The sequence below is a fragment of the Dipodomys spectabilis genome, unplaced genomic scaffold, assembly GCF_019054845.1.
Source record: "Dipodomys spectabilis isolate Male_0828 unplaced genomic scaffold, ASM1905484v1 ptg000174l, whole genome shotgun sequence".
Taxonomy (NCBI): domain Eukaryota; kingdom Metazoa; phylum Chordata; class Mammalia; order Rodentia; family Heteromyidae; genus Dipodomys; species Dipodomys spectabilis.
This window is the reverse complement of record NW_024870851.1, coordinates 5,362,256-5,384,549: the sequence shown is the minus strand read 5'-3', so window position 1 is coordinate 5,384,549 and position 22,294 is coordinate 5,362,256. Positions and strand designations below refer to the sequence as shown.

At 41.4% G+C, this 22,294-nt stretch overlaps 1 protein-coding gene across 2 annotated transcripts in view; it reads left to right on the top strand.

Moving 5' to 3' along the window:
• The window catches only part of Myo3b (myosin IIIB), a 370,163-nt gene that overhangs the window by 167,293 nt on the left and 180,576 nt on the right, over positions 1 to 22,294 (top strand). For both annotated transcript variants that reach the window (XM_042694123.1, XM_042694122.1), the window contains exons 19-21: positions 5 to 158; positions 1,001 to 1,089; positions 2,907 to 3,036. In XM_042694123.1, the coding sequence (XP_042550057.1) occupies positions 5 to 158; positions 1,001 to 1,089; positions 2,907 to 3,036 (373 nt within the window). The remainder of the gene's footprint in view (positions 1 to 4; positions 159 to 1,000; positions 1,090 to 2,906; positions 3,037 to 22,294) is intronic.

Below are 22,294 nucleotides of genomic sequence, written 5' to 3'. Positions count from 1 at the left end.
CCAGATGGAGTACCAGAATGAGGGCATTGATGCCATCCTTGTGGACTATGAGGACAATCGTCCACTTCTGGACATGTTCCTCCAGAAGCCCCTGGGCCTGCTTGCACTCTTAGATGAGGAGAGCCGATTTCCTCAGGCAACGGACCAGACCCTTGTTGGTAGGTACCATTTGGAAGAAGGCAGCCAGCGCATGGCCATGGCCCATGTCCCCAGAGGCACTGATTTCATGAGTTCACCCTGCGTGCTTTGGCTCCCTGGTGACTGGGAAAATATACACCCTGTTTTTTACATTGTAAAAAACAATTGTAATATTCTGATTAATATTAATTGTAATTAATTAATATTAATTGTAATATTCTGATAGAATTTGTGGCTTAAAGTAATCCCATTGCCATTCTCAAACTCTTCTCTTCTTCCTATTCCTGCTGACACAGACTCTTACCCTATGCTGACACAATTTTTCAGAATGTTCTCCCTTAGTTCCCACAACCAATACTTTGCTTCCTTTCCTCTTTGCAATACAGTAATAATTCAGACTGGCATATAAGCCCTTGCTCTGGATCTCTCATGGCTCAAGAAGGGTGAGGTTTGTTTTCTTATTTTTATATAGGCAGTACTGGGATTTGAGTTCAGTGTCTTGCATTTGCTAGGCAGGAACTCTACTACCTGAGCCATGCTTTTAGCCCCTTTTTGCTTTTGTTATTTTTCAAATAGGCTCCTGCTTTCCCCCTAGGCCTGAATTTTGATCCTGTATAGCAGAGATAACAAGCATGTGCCTCCATGCCTAGAATATTTTTATTAGTTGGGCTGAGCTCTTGCAAAGTTTTTGCCCAGCTACCCTTGGATCACAATACTCTGGGTCTTAGTCTCCCCAGTGGCTAGGATTACTTATGGGATTACCTATAGGATTACCTATATGAGCTACTCTCCTTGACCTGGATATTTTTGTTTGAGAGAACCCAAAATTCACATTCTAACTCTCCAACATGGAAATCTACAGATAAATTTGAAGACAATCTGCGATGCAAATTCTTCTGGAGACCCAAAGGGGTGGAACTGTGCTTTGGCATCCAGCACTACGCTGGAAAGGTGAGTGAGGGGTGTGCTATCAGACCTAAGTAAATGTCCACCTTACTCTGAAGTGCTGCCCACAGGATTGTGTGTACATTTCCTTTAAAAAAATTCTTCTTGACCCAAATCCTAACTCCCAAACTTTGTCAGTGGTGCTGCTCACCGAAGCTGCTCCTGGCACAGAAGCAATTTCTCACTGGGGTAGCCCACAGAGCTGGCATCTGCTTCTCACCTGAAGGCTGGCCTAGAGCTGACAGCTCCCCAGAGAGAAAACACATTATAGCTTTCTCAGTGTGCTGCCATGAATAGCCATAGACTAAAGTCATTTGGAGATGGGAGGTAAGGCAGGAGGGTTAAGATCACAATGGGGCACATCTATTAGCACTTTAAACAGGCCTGCAGGTCATCAAAGACGGCCAGATGGAAGAACACTTTCTATAGTCCAGAGGCTACACCTTTGCGGTGCTAATGGGCATCTCCAGTTTTCATGCAGCCCGCCCCAGTGTCAATTTCACATTCCTGAAGTGAATTCATGATGGACCCAGGAAATTCTCTAGTCTCATAGCCATAATTCATTGTTATTGTTTCTCCCATGAGAGCCAATTGAATTATGCCTAATTGGTTCCTGTGGGTTTCTTTTTTGAGGCCCTGGATTGAGAAAATGGATAAGAGTTCAATGAAAAGCATTTGGGATTGTGTTGTTGATCCAGGATGTGTCCAAATTATCAATCATATTTATATCAGACATTGAAGGTAATTTTTCCTGACTGGGTATTGACCAAAAAGCCATTCCAATACAAGAGGAGGACTGTGTTTTCTGTCTACCCAGTATTTGATGCAGTCTACTTTGGATCTTGGTTGGAAACTGCAGACTAGTTTCTGTGTTTAACTGCTTCACTCACCTTACTACCAATGTCCGACTAGGTATTAATGTCCTCTGAGTCTGAGATACCAGCGCCTGCCTTGATCTCTGTTCTCTCTGCCTCCCATTACTGCCCTCTTCATGCTAACCTCTTGTCATTTTATATCTTCTCTTCCTACCCACCCTTCTTCATCCCTCCTTCTCTTTCTTGCTCTGTATCCTTTGCTGAATTTGCCATTCAAAAGTATTTTTAGACAAGAGCTTTTTGTTTTTTGAACTCAGGGCATTGTGCTCTTGCTTAGCCTTTTTTTTTTAAACTTGTCTGATACTTGAGCCATAGCTCCACTTTTTGTTGGTTATTTGGAGACTAGAGTTTCATGGACTTTTCTGCCTGAGCTGGCTTCAAACTGCAATTTTCAAATCTCAGCCTCCTGAATAGGTAGGATTACAGGAGTGAGCCACCAGCACCTGGCTTGGATTAAAGGTTCTTTGGAACAGACCTTAAAGTTTCTCTGAGCTGGATCATCGGTGTTATGAGAGTTAAAAACTGCTCAGCATCATTGAGTGGGTACTAGCGATGCAGGGCGAGTGCATCTGGGGTGAGCACAGAGCCCATCTGCCAGATGTGAGGCCCACCTACCACCACTCAGCCTCTTTCTAAACCTCGGCTTGCCCCCCAGAGAATGAGATACTAGTAAGGTTAGTGCATAGGATGGATGCTTTGCACACGGTGAACATGTAATTTAACCATTATCCTAGTGTGATATGTCTTGGATAGAATTCTTTTCTTCAAAGACAGCTGGACAAGAAGCCAAGATAAACCAAATTGTCAAAAATCACTCCTTTCTCCACTTATCAGGTGCTCTAGATTTAGATGTGTCAAGATGATGGCTGGCCAGATGGCTCACTGGTCAGTGTCTCAGGTGACTACGAGTTGTCTTGGCTAACTTGCTACTTGTGGTCTGTATTACAGGTGTTATATGATGCCTCTGGAGTTCTTGAGAAAAACAGAGATACACTCCCTGCTGATGTGGTTGTAATCCTAAGAACATCTGAAAACAAGCTTCTCCAACAACTTTTCTCAATCCCTTTAACCAAAACAGGTACCTGGAACCTAATGACTCCCTAGTACTTATGCAAACCAGGAGTGTTTTACAGTGCATGGCTCAACCAGTATCTGCCTCAGTTCACTTGAAATTATTGGCAAAATTATTTTAAGACACGTGTGGTTTTAAGTAGGGGGAGCACGGTAAATCAAATGTTATCTGAGCGGGGCATCAGTGGCTCACTCACACCCATAATCCAAGCTACTCAGGAAGCTGAGATCTGAGGATCATGGTTCAAAGCCAGCCCAGGCAGGAAAGTCTGTGAGACTCTTATTTCCAATTAACCACCAGAAAACTGGAAGTAGTGTGGTGGCTCAAGTAGTAGAGCACTGGCCTTGAGCTGAAAAGCTCGGGGACAGCACCCAATCCCAGAGTTCAAGCCCCACACCCAAAAACAAACAAAAACCCCATAAAAACAAAACCCAAAGGTCATCTGATTGTGGGATCCTCAGAGATCATTTGGTTCAATTTCTTACCTAATTGGCAGCCCTGGCCACCATTTAACCAACTGGAACACACATGCCTTCCCTACGATCAATCCCTGTGCAGCTGCTCTATCAGTCCTCATGCCAGGAGTCAGAAAACCAGGGCCAAGCATGGGAGGGACCTCACAGGTCTTTGCTGTTTTGCCAAATGGATTCTAAGTGGCACAAGTGCCTTTGATTTACCTGGGGTCCCTGCTACCTTTGGCTGGTCAGCCAATTCTCATAGCTTTAGTATCCAGGCTTTACGATTTTTGAAGCAATGTCTGGGCAGTGATTGTGTATAGTAGGAGAACTCTCTCCCTCCCTCCCTCCCTCCTTCCCTCCCTTCCTCCCTTCTTTCCTCTCTCCTTCCTTCTCTCTCTGTCTCTGTGTCTGTCTCTATCTATCTCTGACTCTGTTTCTGTCTCTCTGTCCCTCTGTCTTTCTTTGTGCAAGTCCTGGCTCTTGAACTCAAGGCCTGGGTTGTGTCCCTGAGGTGTTTTGCTTAAAGCTAGAGTGCTACCACTTGAGTTACAGCTCTACTTAGTTGAAGATAAGAATCTCATAGATGTTTCTGCTCTGGCTAGCTTTGAACTGCGATCCTGAGATCTTAGTCTCCCCAGTAGCTAGGATTATAAGCATGAGCCACTTGTGTCCAGCTGAGAAATCTTATCATCACTCATTGTTTCTTCGTCTTCCCATATCCCTCTTTAAATCCTTATCACGGACCCTATAGGACACTTGTGTTCCAGAAGAAAGTGACTACAGTCTGATTTTAAGCACCATGAGGTGTAATGCAAAGCCTGGCTAAGGAAAATAAAGCTACAGGGTATAAGTTGAGGGAAGTTGAAGTCAGGCACTCAGTGGTGCTCTGTAAACAAAGCTTGTAACAGAGTGCTCTTAGAAGTTTCTCTCCTGCACCCTCTCCACATCCTCTTTGGGAACAGTAGGATTTAATTTATTTTGTACTCAAGGGACCTCCTGCAAGGGACCTCCTGGGCACGAGTGGGCAGGGTTTTTCCCTCTAGTGAACTCAGGAGCCCCGGCTCTTCCTCAGGCCATCTCCATGCTCAGGCATGGCCATCACTTAGGAACATTCGAAAACCTATCCAAATGACTCTTCAGCTTATACTTACACTCTCACATAAACATAGATAATGGCTTGCTAATCTGTTATAACTGGAATTTCCAAATTGTCAGCCAAAGTTTGTCAAGATAGAAACAATTTTACAGCTAAGACCACTAGATGGCACTATGCAGGAAGCAAGGTTATAAAGGGAGCAGTGGGCTCTAGAGTTGCCTGAATTCCAGAGGAGCGAACAAAGAGACGGTCTCTGCAGGGATTTCTCTTTTCTTTTCTCTTTCCTTTCCTTTCCTTTCTTTTCCCTTCTTTCAGCTCTTTTATTTCATTTTCTTTTATGTGTATCTTTTCAAAGTTTTCTATTTTCTTCCAAAGACATGACAACTTTTAATAGTCTTTCCTTTGAGCTCTACTCTATATCATCCAGGAGAAACAAAGATTTAAAAAAATCAGGAACAAACTAGTTATCCTGACCAGCTTCTTTGTCAGGAGATACATGTATGTTTATAGAATAATTCATTTTGAAATCCTAAGTTTTATTTTCTCTACCTTTTGAGTATAACTAAGAGACCTCACAGAAACATCAAAACTAACAACGCAATTCATTTTCTTTTTCTGGAATTATTCATGTAAAAATGCATTCAATTAACAAATTCAGAACAGCTTCTGATGAGAAGGTAACAAGGAACTACAGTGGTAATGACTGTCTCATAAAGCACAAGAACTTTCTTTCTTTTTTTTTTTTAATTGTAAGAATACCGTGCAGAGGAGTTACAATTACATGGACAAGATAACAAGTACATTTCTTATCAAGCATTGTGTCTCCTCGTTGTTTCCCTTTCCCATCCCTTCCCATCCTCCTCAGCACAAGAACTTTCTTAACCTTCACTTTCTGTCTAGAACAAGACAGGCACTAATTGATCTCAAACCTTAGTTTCACCTCAAACCTCAGTTTCAAGGGGGTTGTGTATCCTGTATTGGCATGTCAAAATGTTAATTTTCTAAAGTTTAAGAATGTCTATATCTATATGTTTTGTTTGTTTTATTATGTTATAGATTTTAAAAGATCACCAATGTAGACTGTGATTTTTTTTTTTTTTTTTTTTGTCAAAGGGTTTGAACTGGGGGCCTGGGCGCTGTCCCTGAGCTTTTCTGCTCAAAACTAGTGCTCTACCACTGTGAGCCACAGCTCCATGTCTGTTTTTTTGGTGGTTAATTGGATGAGTCTCATTCACTTTCCTGCCCAGGCTAGCTTCAAGCTGTGATCCTCAGATCTCAGCTTCCTGAGTAGCTAAGATTCCAGGCATGAGCCACCAGCACCCAGTGATTATGCTTTTTAAAATGTGTGTGTGTGTGTGTGTGTGTGTGTGTATGTGTGTGTGTATGTGTACAGGTACTAGGGCCTGGGCTTTCCTGAAGCTTTTTGGCTGGTGCTTTATCACTTAAGCCATAATACCACTTCTGACTTTTTGGTGGTTAATTGGAGAGTCTCATGGACTTTTCTGCCTGGGCTGGCTTTGAAACTCAACCCTCAGCCTCAGATCTCAGCCTCCTGTGTAGCTAGGATTTCAAGCATGAGCCACTGGTGCCTGACTTGGTTATACTGGTTTTGTGAAAATGGAAATATTTGCTTCAGGGGCATGCCATCCTCAATGAAGGGAAAGTGGCTGTACGTTCTTTCTAGAAGAAAAGTCCCACAAGCTCCTTAGAGTCTTGGAAAAGAACACGCTAACATTTTCCGAGCATATGGACCATTTGAGGATTCTTTTAATTTTTTTTTTTTATCCTGCTTCAAATCTGTAAGGTTTTGCCAAAAGGAACTACCACGCGGTTCAGGCAGAAAAGAGTTTATTATCCAAACCACTGGCCTACATGAGAGAAGGGGCAGGACAAGGGGAGACTCCAGGTAGAACTGGGGTTAATGTAGGGAGAGAGTGGGGAGGCGTGGCCATGACCCATGGCGGAGGATGGATCTGACCTGAGTCTGGGAAAGCCTCACAGCACCAGGAGGCTTGCTGCGGGCAGTTGAGGACACAGCCTCAGAAAAGGGGGAGGTGTGCCGGTCACCTGGGTGATGCAGGTGCTAAGAAAATCCTTTCGCAATTGTTTTGTTAAAATCAAGTTAGGTGCTAGTACAGTGAACATAGATCTATAGATCGGCAATTCCTTTATGAGTCCCTTTGGGGAATGAGCGACATGAGGAGGGAAAAAGATCAGAGTTAGGAAGCCTTGGGGGCTATTGTCCAAAAGAGGACCAGGGTTGGACTTTTCGATTTTGAGAGGAGAGGAGAGGATGTTTGCTAAGAAGCTTCCCAAAGAGCCAGGTGCTGTAAGGATCATGGTTCAAGGACAGCCTTATGCAGAAAAGTCCTTCAGACTCTGCCTCATCCCAGCAACTATGGAAAATGTAAGGCAGATTGTGGCTCATTTGCATGTATGCCCTTAATACAATAAGCAGTGAAAAGTTGGGCTTGAGGTGTGGTTTAAATGGTAGAGTGCCAATAGGAAGTGTACTCATTACCTTGCTCATGTAACTGTAACCCTCTGTATAGTATCTTTACAATAAAAAACTTAAAATAATGGTAGAGTGCCTACCTAGCAAGTTCAAAGCCCTGAGTTCAAACTTCAGTACCACCAAGAAAAGAAAAGGAAAAAAATAAAGCCTCCTAATGAACATTGCAATGCTCTTGGGCTCTGGCAATGCTGGTTACAAGTGTGCTAGCCTTGTGTCAATGGTACACGTTGATGCTTTCCATATGTGTCTGTATGTAAATTCGGTTTCACCATAACATGGGTTTGTTCTCCCCAAAAAGTAAGGAAGGCCCCTTAAAATGCAAAGGAAATTTTGATTTCTTCATCTAAGTATTCCTTCCAGATAAATTGAGGTTTCCTATCACTGTCCTTTGCTTTCAAAACCAGGTACCATGGGACACCAGGCTGATTTCCCTGTGCTCTCAAAATTAGCTTCCTCTCTGGATTGCAGAAGAGGTAACATGTCCTTCATTAGTAGATATCCAAAAGAAAAAAAAAAGGATTGGAGATGGGCACTGATGGCTCACCCCTGTAATCCTAGACTCTCAGGGGGCTGAGATATCAGGATTGCAGTTCAAAGCCAGCCCTGGCAGGAAAGTCCATGAGACTTTTATCTCCAATTAACCACCAAAAAACCAGAAGGGGAGCTGTGGCTCAAAACAGTAGAGTGGTAGTCTTGGGCAAAAAGCTCAAGGACACATTCAGGCCCTGAGTTCAAGTCCCAGGGCTGACACACGCATATTTTTTTAAAAAGAAAAAAGAAAAAGTATGGGATTTGGTTTGTTATTTATCAAGTGTTGAGGACCAACATCTTTGTGTAAGTATAACCATACATAGGAGGAATCAAATTAGAAAAAAATAGAGGCTTATTTTGTCTTATTGTTTTGAAGTTTCAGTGCATAAATCAGTTGGTCTTCTTGCCTTAGGCCTGGCATGACACATCAGGGAATGTGTGTGTGTGTGTGTGTGTGTGTGTATGTGTGTGTGTGTAATACTGCTCATTTTGTAGCTTAGAAGTAAAAGAGAAGATGATGAATAGATGGGGGGTTCCATAGTCCCCTTTGATGGCATCTCCCAATGACCTGAAGACTTCTTACTAGGTCCTATCTCTTAAAGGTTCCCAGTAATGTCAAACTGGGGACTGAGCCTAGCATATTGGTATTTAGGGGGGCATTATTACACAGCCAATTATAGTATAGAGGGGACCGTAATATAAAAGCAGAGCTAAGCCGGGCGCTGGTGGCTCACGCCTGTAATCCTAGCTACTCAGGAGGCTGAGATCTGAGGATCGCGGTTCAAAGCCAGCCCGGGCAGGAGAGACCGTGAGACTCCTATCTCCAATAAACCACCAGAAAACCGGAAGTGGCGCTGTAGCTCAAGGGGTAGAGCGCTCGCCTTGAGCTGAAGAGCTGAGGGACAGCGCCCAGGCCCAGAGTTCAAGCCCCACGACCGACAAAAAAAAAAAAAAAAAAAAAAAAAAGCAGAGCTAGGATTGTTGTAGCATTTTCCAGTTTCTGGTCCATGTTTCCCCATAAATGGTGAGTTCTTTGTAATTCTTTCTATTGATTGGAAATTCTCAGGAGATTTTCTGGGTAGAAATTTGGCTTTACTACTTTGTAAAACTACTTTCACTAGTAGCACTATGAGCATTTTTCAACTAAATGCTCTAAAAAAAAAAAGAAAAAAGAAAAGAAAGATGTCATAAATAAAAAAAAGAAAAGATGAGTGGGGTACCATTGGCCCACGCCTGTAATCCTAGCTACCCAAGAGACTGAGATCTGAGGATCAAGGTTCAAAGCCAGGTCAAGCAGAAAGTATGTGAGACTCTCATTAACCACCAAAAAAGCCAGAAATGAAGCGGTGGCTCAAATGGTAAAGTGTTAGCCTTGAGAAAAACAAAACAAAACACTCAAGGATAGTGCCTAGGCCTTGAGTTCAAGCCCTAGGAGTAGAACAACAGCAGCAACAATAATACATAAATAAAAATAAAAGGAAAAATGTTGTAATAAGGTTTCCTAGGATAATTTTCCTGTCAGGAGAATGTTCTACTTGATATTAGTAAACTAGAGAAAAGTTCAGAAAGCTCAGAGGATAGGATTAAAGAAGTTTCAAAAAGAACTTGAAAAATCAAAAACTTGAATTGTGATTTCAGACTTTCAAATAATATCTAGGATTTAAAGTAAATTAGGAACATTGAGAACCTGGGGAGGGAGGGGGGCTGGAGGAAGAGCTGATAAGAGGGAACATGCCTTAAGCCTTGAAGTCTGGCTTCGCTTCTCAACCTAGAACTCAGCTGTGCCTCTCTTGCTTTCAGTCTGTGGTCTCTTAGATTTCACTCATCTTTAGAATTTGATTGGCAGGGAAAATCACTAGTAAAGTCTTTCTTTATATTTGCTCCCTTTTTGTCGTCTGTGGGAACAAAATGAGCCCCATCTGATAATATTTTAGAACTACTTGAACACCTTCGCTGTTGAAATCCTTGATGTCACCAGTCTGGTTCTTGATTCTGTAGTTCCCAAAGTGAATGGCAAAATGCCATAAGAGGTTGCTCTTCTAGCCTGGCAGTGTAGCAAATGAGTCTGGAGAATGACCTGGAGCTAAATGACAAGTTTCAAGGCCACAGACATGGATAGAGCCTGGTGGTGGTGGTGGTAGTGCTTCCTCTTCTTCTTCCTCTTCTTCTTCCTCTTCTTCTTCCTCTTCTTCTTCCTCCTCCTCCTCCTCCTCCTCCTCCTCCTCCTCCTCCTCCTCCTCCTCCTCCTCCTCCTCCTCCTCCTCCTCCTCCTCCTCCTCCTCCTCCTCCTCCTCCTCCTCCTCTTCCTCTTCTTCTTCTTCTTCTTCTTCTTCTTCTTCTTCTTCTTCTTCTTCTTCTTCTTCTTCTTCTTCTCCTCCTTCTCCTCCTTCTCCTCCTTCTTCTCCTTCTCCTTCTTCTCCTTCTCCTCCTTCTTCTTCTTCTCCTCCTCCTCCTCCTCCTTCTTTCTCCTCCTCCTCCTCCTTCTCCTTTCTCCTCCTCCTCCTCCTCCTCTTCTTCTTCTTCTTCTTTTGGGTCTGGTCGTGGGGCCTGAACTCTGGGCCTGGGTGCTGTCTCTCAGCTCTTCAGCTCAAGGCTAGTGCTCTACCACTTGAGCCACAGCGCCACTTCCGGCTTTTTTCTTTTTGCTTATGTGGTACTGAGGAATCAAACCCAGGGCCTCAGGCATGCAAGGCAAGCACTCTACCACTTCCCAGCCTCCTTTTTTTTTAATATATATTTTTTATTATGAAGATACTGTACAGAGGGGTTACACTTACATGAACAAGGTAATGAGTCCTTTTCCTATCAAGCATTGTTAGCCCCCTCCTTTGTTTTTCTGCACCATCCCTTTCCTCCCCAACTCCTCCCTCCACCCCCCCCCCCCAAAGCTGTGAAGTTCATTTTCAACATTGTGTCTTGTACATCTCATTGTTACAATGGGTCATCCTGTATCCTTATTTTAGCATCTTGTTATTTCCTTTCCCCTCCCCAAATTAGAAAAATGTACATACAAGATTCAGGACACCTGAATCAAATACAGTGACGCAGGGGTTGCACCATAGGGGAAGAACATACAAAGAAGCCAGTCCCATGGGAAGCCCTGGAGAAATGCGCTGTGTGAGGCCTGCTTCTTTCTGTTTAATTGGAGAGTGCATGCCAGTCAACAAATAATCCTGAATTAGCGTGGGGGAAGACATGGTACTGTGCATAGGTGTCTTCTAAATGGAATAGAGGGAAGTCCCAGCCAGAGCTATCAGAGACAAACCAATGCCAAATCCAAAAATATATCATGAATGACAAAATGTAAAGTTGGAATAGGTTTGAAAATAAATATATGGATCAATAAAAGCACTATGTCTATACAAGTAAACATAGAAGAAAAAGTCAGGGAAATCTCATTGTTCAGTATGATGGAAGGCATCTTTTACTGAAGAGATGCTTCTGGGAAGAAAATAGCAGTGTGGAGAAAACTGGCAAGTCTTGGAGAAAAGAGGTAGGCTAACTCTGGATACGCAGCACTGGAAGGTGGAGTGGGTGGTCACATGGGTCGGGCACAGAGAAGGGCTCTCAAAGCAGAAGGGGGTGTCTAAGAAGGAAGCTAGAGGGAAGTGGATGTCTGGCTGCTGAGCAGGGGGTGGGCTGAGCTGCCAGAGGCTGGCAGGGTGGGCTCCAGGATGAAAGGAAATTTGAGTAAGGGTGGTCAAGACTGACTAGTGAGGGCTAGGGTGTAGCCAGGGAGTCTGTGTGTGGATATCTGTGTGTAAATAGATGCTGAACAAATATTTTTACATTGCCACTGTAGATCTACAGTCCTGTTTGAATTATTATTTTTTAAATAAAGGTTGAAGTTGCAGTTTATTTTTTCAGTATGTTCAGTGGTTTCAAAACTACTTAAAGTAACTATTCCTGCTCCATTGAACTGTTTTTGTACGTTTATTAAAAATCAGTTGATTTTTATATGCAAGCCTGTTTCCTTAATCTATGAAACCACCATTTATTCACACTCCCTCACACCCTGACGATCACAGCTTTACAGCAAGCCTTTTAGTTGGGTAGTATTATGCCTTCCCCTTTAATCTTTTCTTTTTGTCAGTCATGAGGCTTGAACTCAAGCCTTGTGTGTTGTCCCTGAACTCCTTTGCTCAAAGCTAGTGCTCTATCACTTTGAGCCACATCTCCTCCAGTTTGCTGGTGGGCTTACAGACTTTCCTGACCAGGCTGGCTTTGACTGTGATCTTCAGATTTCAGCCTTCTGAATAGCTAAGATTACAGGAGTGAGCCACCAGTGCCTAGCTTAATCATTTTAAAAAATGGTTTCAGGGGCTGGGAAGGTGGTTCAGTGGTAGAGTGCTTGCCTCATATACATGAGGCTCTGGGTTCAATTCCTCAGCACCACATAAACAGAAAAAGCCAGAAGTAGCACTGTGGCTCAAGTGGTAGAGCGCTAGCCTTGAACTGTAGAGCTAAGGGACAGTGCCCAAGCCCAGAGTTCAAGCCCAACAACTGACAAAAAAAAAAGTTTTACCTGTCCCAGTTCCTTGAGTTTACATTGTAAATTTAAAATTTCAATTTATCTGTATCTTCAAAAAATTCTGTGAGGTTATTATTATTATGATTTTGGTGGGGATCCTGCAGCTTGAACTGGGGAATTCACACTAGTAAGGCAAGTGCTCTCTCACTTGAGCTCTTCTGCCAGGCCTACAATTGCATGAAATATATAGATCAAATAGATTAGTAAGACCTGATATTTTGACTACGTTGAGTTTTCCAATCCATGAACATGGTGTGTATATTGACTTGAGTCTTTGATTTCTTCATTCAGTGTTTTGTGGTTTTCAGCATAGAGATGCTATTATATCTTTTGTTAGAATCATACCTAAGTATTCAAATTTTTGAAACTTGTATAAATTTATTTGTACTTTCAATTGTTCTTTGCTAATATGTAGAAAGATAATTGTGTGTGTGCAGTACATATATGTATGTGTGCACACATGTGCATGCACCACTTCTGGGGCTTGAACTCAGGGCCTGGACACTGTTACTGAGCTTTTAATCAAGGCTAGCTCTCTACCACTTGAGCCATATCTCCACTTCTAACTTTTATTTTTGATAGTTTAGTGAAGATAAGAGTCTCACAGACTTTCCTGCCTGGGCTGACTTTGAACTGTGATCCTCAGATCTCAGCCTCCTGAGTAGCTAGGATTACTGGTGTGAGCCATCAGTGCCTGACTTAGAAAGATTATTTTGTGCATTGACCTCATCTTGTAGCCTTGATAAACTTTCCACTTTTTATTTTTATGGATTCTTTAGGGGTTTTCCTCTAATGGCGATTATGTTTTCTTGAAAGAATCCTTGTATGTCTTCCATTACAATCCTAGATCAAAAAGTATTTATTTTCCTTGCCTTATTTACTGTCTAGCATGTCTGTTAATAGGTTGCATGGAAGTGGTGAGAGGAGTTATCTTTGCTTATATTGGAACTTGGGGAATGGGGGAGCTCCTAATCTTTCCCAATTAAATATAATCCTAGCTGTGGGTTTTATGCAGGTCCCTTGCTGTTCCCTGTTTCTTAAACCTTTCCCCCAAAAACATTCCCATGGATTCTTCTCTTCGTTTAGGTCTTTTCTCAAAAATCTACCTTTAAGATAGATTTTGGCTAACTTATTTAAAATTTCAACCCCAACATTATTGGCCTTCTGTGTTATTTCTGAGTCTGCTAATGAATCACACTTTTGTTTTTGTTTTTAAATGACTAACTGTGTTATTGTCATCAGTGAAATTATTGTATTAATATTGTCACACAGATATTCTGGGTGTGTCCACCATACAATGAAAGCCAACTAACTTGAAGAGCAAGCTGATTATTATCTTTCTGTAGTTGTACAAAGGACTTTCAACTCAACAGGTCAGTTGATGAGTACAGTGCATCTTGATCAATGCCACCCCTTCTATTGAGAGTGGCAGACAGGGATCCAGTTTCAGCCTTCTACAGATGGTTGTCCAATTTGTCTAGCATCGCCCAAACTCTTCATGATCAACAACACACACTAATGAAAGAAAGCACACTTCATTCCTGTGGAAGACAAAGGTCAAGTGAGGTCTGCAGACCTCATGCTGGAAGCAGAGAATGGTGACAGTCAGGTTCTTGTCTCAGGAAAAGGGCAGTGTCATCAAGGATCTCTTAACTATTGTGAGTTCCTCTTCTCCATCAATCTAACACCTGGAGCTTTACAAGTCAGCACTTGTATTCTCCATTGAACAGTTAGTTATATCTCAGGAGACCAACCTGTCTGCCTATATAATAAGCTCCATGAGAGCAGAGAGTTGGCCTTGTATTTTATTTCTATGCAGAGCACACAGTTGTATGCTACTGCTAGCTGTTGGTTTCATGCCAGATCTGCTTTCTAGAATGACTTTACACCACTCTCACACCACCATCCCTTCCATCCCTCCCACCCTCTCCCCACCTCTTGCCTCTCAATTTTTTCTTCAAAACTCAGTTCTACGATCACCTCCTCCAGAAATTCTGGGTTGGGTTCAGTTCTGGAAACCCTGAAATTTGATCCCTGAGATTAGAGATTCCATCCATTTGGTTAATTCTTCTTTTCAGCTTCTAGAAAGGAGCTGGAATGCTGGTGCTCAGCCAAGCCCAAGAGCAATCTGTGAATGGCATTTCCTGATGGAAGCTCTTGAAGCCTATCAAAAATGTAGGTTGCCTGTGATTTATGGTGCTGGCCTCAAGCCCAGCAGAGCCCAAGGTCTATTTTAACAAGCCATGAATTTCAGAAGGAGCTCTATTCTGAACTCCATAGACTTAGTCTGCAGAGCCAAGTGTATGGTAGGCTGGGGAGTGCAGAAGAGACTGCAGTTACTTCTGGTCTCTGAAAGTGATTGTTTTCCCTGAAGCACCACGCTGGTGGGCAGGAGTGAACAGGCTACCTCCCTGCTCAGAGATCTGAGAGATTCAACTCAGGAGTCCATGGCTTCAAACCCATTAGAGCAAGATGTAGAGAATCCGAGAGACAGAAGGACACCTCTAGGAGAAACTACATTCTTGTGGCTTTATCTTAGCTTGTCAATGGTTTCTAGCCCTATTCAAAAAGAATCCAACTTTCTTCATGAGGCTTGATGAGGGCAAGTATCGGGAGTGGTTGGACAGTAAGGAGAACATCTCTTGAAATTCTCATTCCTCCCCTTCTTTAAAATTATAGTTTTCCTAGTCTGTCGGGTAGAGGAATAAAGAGAACTGGACAGGAAGTCAGCAGACAGGCTAGGATCCACCTGAGCAGGTATTTGGCAGATTTGGTTCAGAGTGTTGGCCAGCTTCCATATCTACAAGGTGGGTTTGCCTTAGGAAAAGGCTCCAGATTAGACAGGATCACAAACAGTCTTTAGACCAACTGTTGTCTTGGGCATGATGGTTTGAAATTTCTCAGTTGGGTTTCTCTAGAGAATCTTAGAGAAGTATACCCATAAGCTCCTTTGAAATAAGTAGAAATAAATAAGTGAAATCATTTAATAGCATATTCTCAATTCATATATTAGAATATTATCCTTTAGTGTGTAATAAAAAAATTGAGGTATTTTAGTTTTTTATACTTTTTATTTTAAAAGAATCTGGCGTTTGCTTTATACTTAATGCATCCTCAGATATGGAAAAAGAAAAGAAAGCATCTTCAGGTCAGGCTAGTCACATCTCATATGTTTGCAAACTGTTTTATTATGGCTGTGGCCCAAAGAGTGCCTTTCTCCTGCTTTCCAATGCATGGACTAGGGCTGCAGCTCCAATGGTAGAGCATTTGCCTACCACATTTGAGGTCCTGAGTTCAAACCCTGGGACAACCAATAAAAAAAAAGAGAGGTGCAGAACTATAAGGTGCCTGTCTAAATGGTCATCCTGAAGAAAATAAAGCAAGATGGTAAGGAAGACTGCTACTGTAGATGCATTTTCTTAAGAAAGCTGTTATTTATTGTATAGCAAGAACCTCAAACCTTGGCTCGGTGCATGAGAGAGGTTGGATTTATAGGGTTCCATTTTTCACCACTTTCCATGGCTCATTTTGCAAATATAGAAGAGTCCTGTATTTTCTATATGGAGCAATTTTTGTTTTCTCTGAAGTGTTTCATGGACTAGGGCTATGATGTGATATGGCTAGAGATTTTTCATGGCCAGAACTGAGGCAGATAGTGGCTATGAACATCCAGTAGACATCTTTATTGTAGCAAAAACAAGAGAGCTCTGATGTACTCATAGGGCTTGGAAAACTCTAAGATTCATTTGTGAAAACAACCTGCTGACCAAGATTCTGTGGCCTCTGTTGATCTAGCACAAGAAGGTACAGCAGAGCCTAGGGTTTCCGTCCAGAATCTTTCCTATCTCCAACTTCTTTCCAGAGCCAGATATGAATCTTAATGAGTTCCTCTTTTCCTAACCTAGATAGATCTAATGCCTGACATTGCTCTGTCCTTGAGATAAAGAAAAACTAAAATCAACTTTAATATTGAGTTGTGATTATGGCTCTAATATTGGGAAAGTTAGTTACCAACTGTGAAGCAAACTCATGGTCTTTCCCCAGAACACTTGAATAGTTCCTGCATAGCTCCTACATATGAAAGTGAATGGGCTGTCTTTCTGTCTGTCTATCATCTATCTACCTACCTACATATTGATGTGTTCATCTATCCGTATATCTATCATTTAAGTATTGTGTACTTGAGTTTGAACTCTAGGCCTTCTGATCTCACTGGCTTTCTTGTTCTTAGCTGGCATTCTACCACTTGAACCATGCCTCTAGCCTGGTTTTTAGATGGTTGTTTTAGAAATGGAATCTAGAAGATTTTTCTGTGGGCAAGTCTCAAACTGATCAGCTCTCAGCCACTGGAACAGCTAGGGTTACAGGCATGGGCCACTGGTGCTTGGCATGTGCATTTAGGCCATTGTTTTTGATTTCTTTAATGATCCTACCAAATACAGCAGCCTTGACTTTTCAAATGGTGAGAAATATGAGAAAAATAAATTCTGCTTTTCTCTGTAGTGTTCTCATTCATAGAAAAGAAAAATGTTCATATTTAAGATAGAAGGTCCTTTCAGTTCAGGTTTCAACAGCTCCCATTCGAGAAAAGGTCTCAAAGTCTCTTATAATTTATTAACTCATCCCACTATAAAATCCTTTATAAAGGAACTTGCAGGTCATTCTCCCCCATTACTAAGTGATAACCTCAGGTACTTTAAATCAAATAGATTAGAAACAAAGCTATTATAGTTATAATCTCTATACTTAGAAATGGATCAACACTTCACCTTTTTTTTAACCCCAGGAATTTGAGTCATGCTAATAGAAACTGTATTTTTCTCTTTAGAACACAAGACCAGCTTCTAACAGACTGGCCCATATGTTAGAAGCCTATAAAGTTCATCATTTTGCTTTGGTGCCGACATGTTGTGCAGAGGAGCTGTAAACCACAGCTGCGTGGAGTTACAATTGTGAATTTTACTGGCTTGCACATGTGAGATGTACAAAAAACTAAATTAAATGCTGCTCCACTGAACTTGAGAGTTGAAGGAGGAGCAAGGGCTGCTCAAATCTTATGAAGGTTCCTTTTTAGTAGAGCCATTCTATTTTTTTATGCTTTGCAAGAGCAGTTCAAGTTATTTAAAAACAACAACAACAACAACACAGAAACAAAACCAACCCAACTCTTCCAAGTGATTAGCTGCAACAGTGATTGCTGGGTAATCAATGGAACTGCTACTCAGCTGACTGCTTCTGTGTGTAAAGGACCAAAACACCAAGATAACAGCTCGAATCAGCGGGTGTAATGAGTTTGGCCAGGCAGCAACCCCATTCATCACTCAGCGGTCTGCCCAATATAATATCAAAATTCCTGAAATAGTCACAGTATAATTAGGGCATCTTGGAGGTGCCCTCTGGAAGCTATTGCACTGGATTTTCACCTTGATTGTGAGGCTTGAACAGTCTTTGCCTCAGTCTCCTTTTTTTTTTTTTTGTCGGTCATGGGACTTAAACTCTGCGCCCGAATGCTGTCCCTCAGCTCTTCAGCTCAAAGCTAGCGCTCTACCACTTGAGCCACTGCGCCACTTCCTGTTTTCTGAGTGGTTTATTGGCCGTAAGAGTCTCATGGACTTTCCTCCTGGGCTGGCTTTGAACTGTAATCCTCAGATCTCAGTCTCCTGAATAGCTAGGATTACAGGCGTGAGCCACCGGCACCCAGCTTCAGTTTCCTTTCTTTGTGGTGTTTGGCATGGCTCCCAGGGTGATTATATAAAGTAGTTAATTTTCAACACTTAACATAGTTTTCACTACATGGGAACACTCAGTAAATACTTATAGTTAATATTATTTGCTTGTCTGTAGAAGAGTGACAAATAGGGAGCAAAAGAAGTAGATTTCCGTATTTATTTCTTTCATCTCTGGTTACAAAAATAAATCAGTAGATAGATAATATTGTATACTACTATGGGTTCTCTCGCTCTCCTCTAGCCATCCAGCTTTTCTAGCCTAGAATCATATGTGTTTCTAAGTAATAGAATATTGGCTGTTCTGTAAAACTATTTTACTAGAACACTTTATGAACAGTACTTTTTAACAGTCTCAAAATATATGCTGTAAAATGATCACTGAGTTAAACCCAGTAGTTTAACTTCAACCAGACCTCGTTGACTAACCAGCACTTCTAGAAGCTTCTCCTGGCTCCTATCAAACCCCTTGCAGCATGGTTATCAGTGTCTCTCCTGCCACTGTATTAATGATACTTGGTGTTAATGATAAATTTAACAGAGACAATTTATTCCCTAAGCTTAGTAAATGTTCCTGGAGCTGTCTAGATGATGAAACCCAGATACTAAATAGACATGTAAATCCCCCAAGTCTTCTAACAAGCAGCAGAGCGGAGACAAACTCCAGGCAGTTTGACCCTAGAAATCACATTCTTAACCACTGTTTTTCTGCAATGCAGGCATCAAATAGCTTGAGCAGAGTCCATAATAGGAAAAAGATCATGGCATGGTCAGGACCCAACTAAGAGCAAAGCATGTGGAGGGAAATGACATGAGTTATGGTCTACAGCAGAGGGCTCTGGATAGCTGGTTAAATAAAACGTCAGTGCCACATGGCCCATTCACTCATCAGCATTCATCTATTTATTGAGCATTTACTATATAGTAGGTATATAAGTTATATAGCAGGTATATAGTGTTAAGCAGTAAATGTATATTAGAAAGAACAGATTTGGTATATGCCCCCAAGGAGCTTAGAATCCAATGTGGAGTGAAAGGCTTTATGTTAATTAGATCTGTGCGTAGTTTTCAGAGTTGCATTCATCACTATAGGCATCTTTGGCTTTGATGAGACATTCTCCAGAAATACTTAAATCAGAAGTTTATTACATTTGGGGTTATTACTCATGGTTCACAGTCAGTTGCTTATTTGCTCAGCATGATAAGCTATATATTGTCTTCAAGTGAAGAGTCTGATACCAAGTTTGTCAAGAGAAGGCGGAGCCATTCACATTTAGTAGAAAAGGGTAGTCACAGTCTGGTGTGTTGTTCTGATACATTGTGTTGTCGTAGAAAGCTTTCTAATGTTTGCTGTATGTAGAGCACTTTGCAATTCTAACATCAAATGTTCAGGAAATAGCCTTTGAATTAATACTTGGGAATAGAAATACTTAGTGTCAAATGTACTCACTGTCTTGCCCATGTCATTGTAACCCTTCTGTACAGTATTTTCACAATAAAAAAAAATAAAAATTAAAAAAAAGAGAAATACTTAGTGTCTACTTTCAAGGAGCTTGTAACTCCAAGTCATTTCTCTATTTCTGGAAATTAATACCAACAGCAGTTTTTAATCAAAACATACTTGCTTTGACTTGAAAGGATGCAGACACAAGTGTATTGACTAGCTGCAGCCCCTGGAATCAACAGAGTTGTGATATTGGTAGAATTCCTTCATCAGATAAGTAATCCTTGCTGGCCTTTATTTTAATAGGTGCTGTTCTTTTTAAGAAAAAAAAAAACAATAATTGTATCCAATGTCTGTAGAATAAAACTTGTTTAGAGAGATTTTTCAAAATAAATATCCTGAATACTATATTACATGTTCTTTAAAGTTCCTAGAAAATCAATGTCTATACTTAAGAAATAAAAGTTACTTTAACTTTATTCTTCAACACATGCCACATATAAGGTTCATTGGAAGAGAAAGAGGCCTTTCTGAACACTAGAATTTTATAAATTCGAAAAAAAGCCTAAATTCTGGACTGACTACCCGCACTGAGAAATGCATGTATAGGGATGTCTAGACCTATGGGAATATGGATTATTAGATATGAGTCATGCTGGCAAGCAAAACACATTACCAGTTTCATTTCCTATAGGCACTCTCTTTCTCTCTCTTTGTCTCTTCTTTCGTTTCTCTTTCTTCCTTTCTTCCTTTCTCTTTCTTTCTCTTCCTTTCTCTCTCTCCTCTCCTTCCTTCCTTTCTTTCTTTCTTTCTTTCTTTCTTTCTTTCTTTCTTTCTTTCTTTCTTTCTTTCTTTCTTTCTCTTTCTTTCTCTCTTTTTGTCTGTCTGCCTCTTTCTTTCTCTCTTTCTTTCCTTTCTCTTTCTTTCTTTCTTTCTCTCTCTTTCTTTCCTTCTTTCCTTCCTTCCTTCCTTCCTTCTTTCTTTCTTTCCTTCCTTCCTTCCTTCCTCCCTCCCTCCTTTCCTTCCTTCCTTCCTTCCTTTCTTCCTTCCTTCCTTCCTTTCTTCCTTCTTTCTTTCTTTCTTCTTTCTTTTCTTTCCTTCCTTCCTTCCTTCCTTCCTTCCTTCCTTCCTTCCTTCCTTCCTTCCTTCCTTCCTTCCTTCCTTCCTTCCTTCCTTTTCTTTCTTTCTTTCTTTCTTTCTTTCTTTCTTTCTTTCTTTCTTTCTTTCTTTCTTTCTTTCTTTCTTTCTTTCTTTCTTTCTTTCTTTCTTTCTTTCTTTCTTTCATTGTGGGGCTTGAACTCAGGGCCTGGGCACTGTCCTTGAGCTTTTTTGCTCAAGACTACCACTCTACCACTTGAGCCACAGCGTCACTTCCAGTTTTTTGGTGGTTTATCGGAGATAAGAGTCTCACTGATCTTTCCTGCCCCAGCTGGCTTGGAATCGCAATCCTCAGATCTCAGCCTCCTGAGTAGCTAGGATTACAGGCGTGAGCCACCAGCCCCTGGCAGAATTTGTTTTTTGGTTTTTTTTTTTTTCCCTCTTTTTATCTTCTGTTTTCTCATGTCATTTTATGTAGAGGTTTATTATAACACTTTCTGCTCTAAATTGCTGTGATGTCTCTTCTCTACTCAGTAGCTTCTTGTTTGTTTCCTTTGTTGCTTTTGTTTTTGAGACTCTATCTCTCTTTGTAGTTCAGGCTGGCGTTGAACTCACAATCCTTCAGCCTAAGCTTCCTGAACAGTTTAGGACTGATGGAATAGAATCATAGCACATTCTCTGTGGTTGGCACTTGACACTTGCCATGGAAGAGTTGATGGGTCTTTCAGGAGATTCTGTAGTGAATAGTCACCATTTGCTTTGGCAGGTGTTTCCCAAAAGGAGGTCATGTTGATGGAGTCACACAATTCTATTCTATTGTCCTGTGGACAGTAGCTTGTGGTTTCCATCTTTGGTATCCAAGCTGACTGAATACAGGGTCTTAATTCTCTGGCTTAGATGACTTGATCTTGTTATATGAACTGAAGTGTTTGATTTTTTGCTTATAGCTCCTTATGTTGTAACCATTAAACTCAGACAGCTTTTATTTTTTTTTTACATTGCTTTGCAATTATGCATCTGTTTATTGGTTTATTGCTTGTGTTTGGAAGGAAAATTAAAACCAAAGGATGTCACAAGGAATGTCCAAGTGCCCTGCAACAAATCCTGCAAACCCCGAGAGGGCAGCAGAGGGAGATTCAAGTCTATACTTGAGTCTCTAAAATATCCACCTATGATTTGGACCAATTCTTTTTTTTTTTCTTTTGACTTTTTTTTTTATTGTGAAAATACTGTACAGAGGGGTTACAATTACATGGGCAAGATTTCCCTAACATCAACTTATCTGACCTTTTCTGCTTGACTCAGACATATACTAGTTATTGCAAATAAGGGAAACCATGGGACCTATGTTTCTTTGGGCCTGGCTTACTTCACTTAATGTAATTTTTTTCCAAGTCTTTCCATGTCCTACCAAATGGGGCAATGTCATTCTTTCTGATGGAGGCATAGAATTCCATTGTTGGGCCAATTCTTAAGAAGAAACTGAAGATGATATCCAAGAGGTGAAAGTTCTAGCCCTGTCTTCAGACCTCCTGTCTCTTTCCCTTTCTGCTGGAACCAGGGAAATGTGTGGGTGCCTTGCTAGCTCCATTTCCTGTGACTCCTTTAACCTAGTTCCCAAGTAGGATAGGAATTGCACCAGATGCCACCACAGAGAGTTTTTTGGACACAAGAGCCCAAGGGCTAAGGGCTGTGGGGTAAGTGAGGGAAGCTGGGCAGGAAGAGGCTGCTGGGTGAAGCTCAGTGGATGCTTACCATTTGAAAGGAGTGTGAACACTGTATTTACATTTAAATTAAAATGGAAACTTCTAGGTTACATTTCTGAAAGGTGTGTGTGTGTGTGTGTGTGTGTGTGTGTGTGGCAC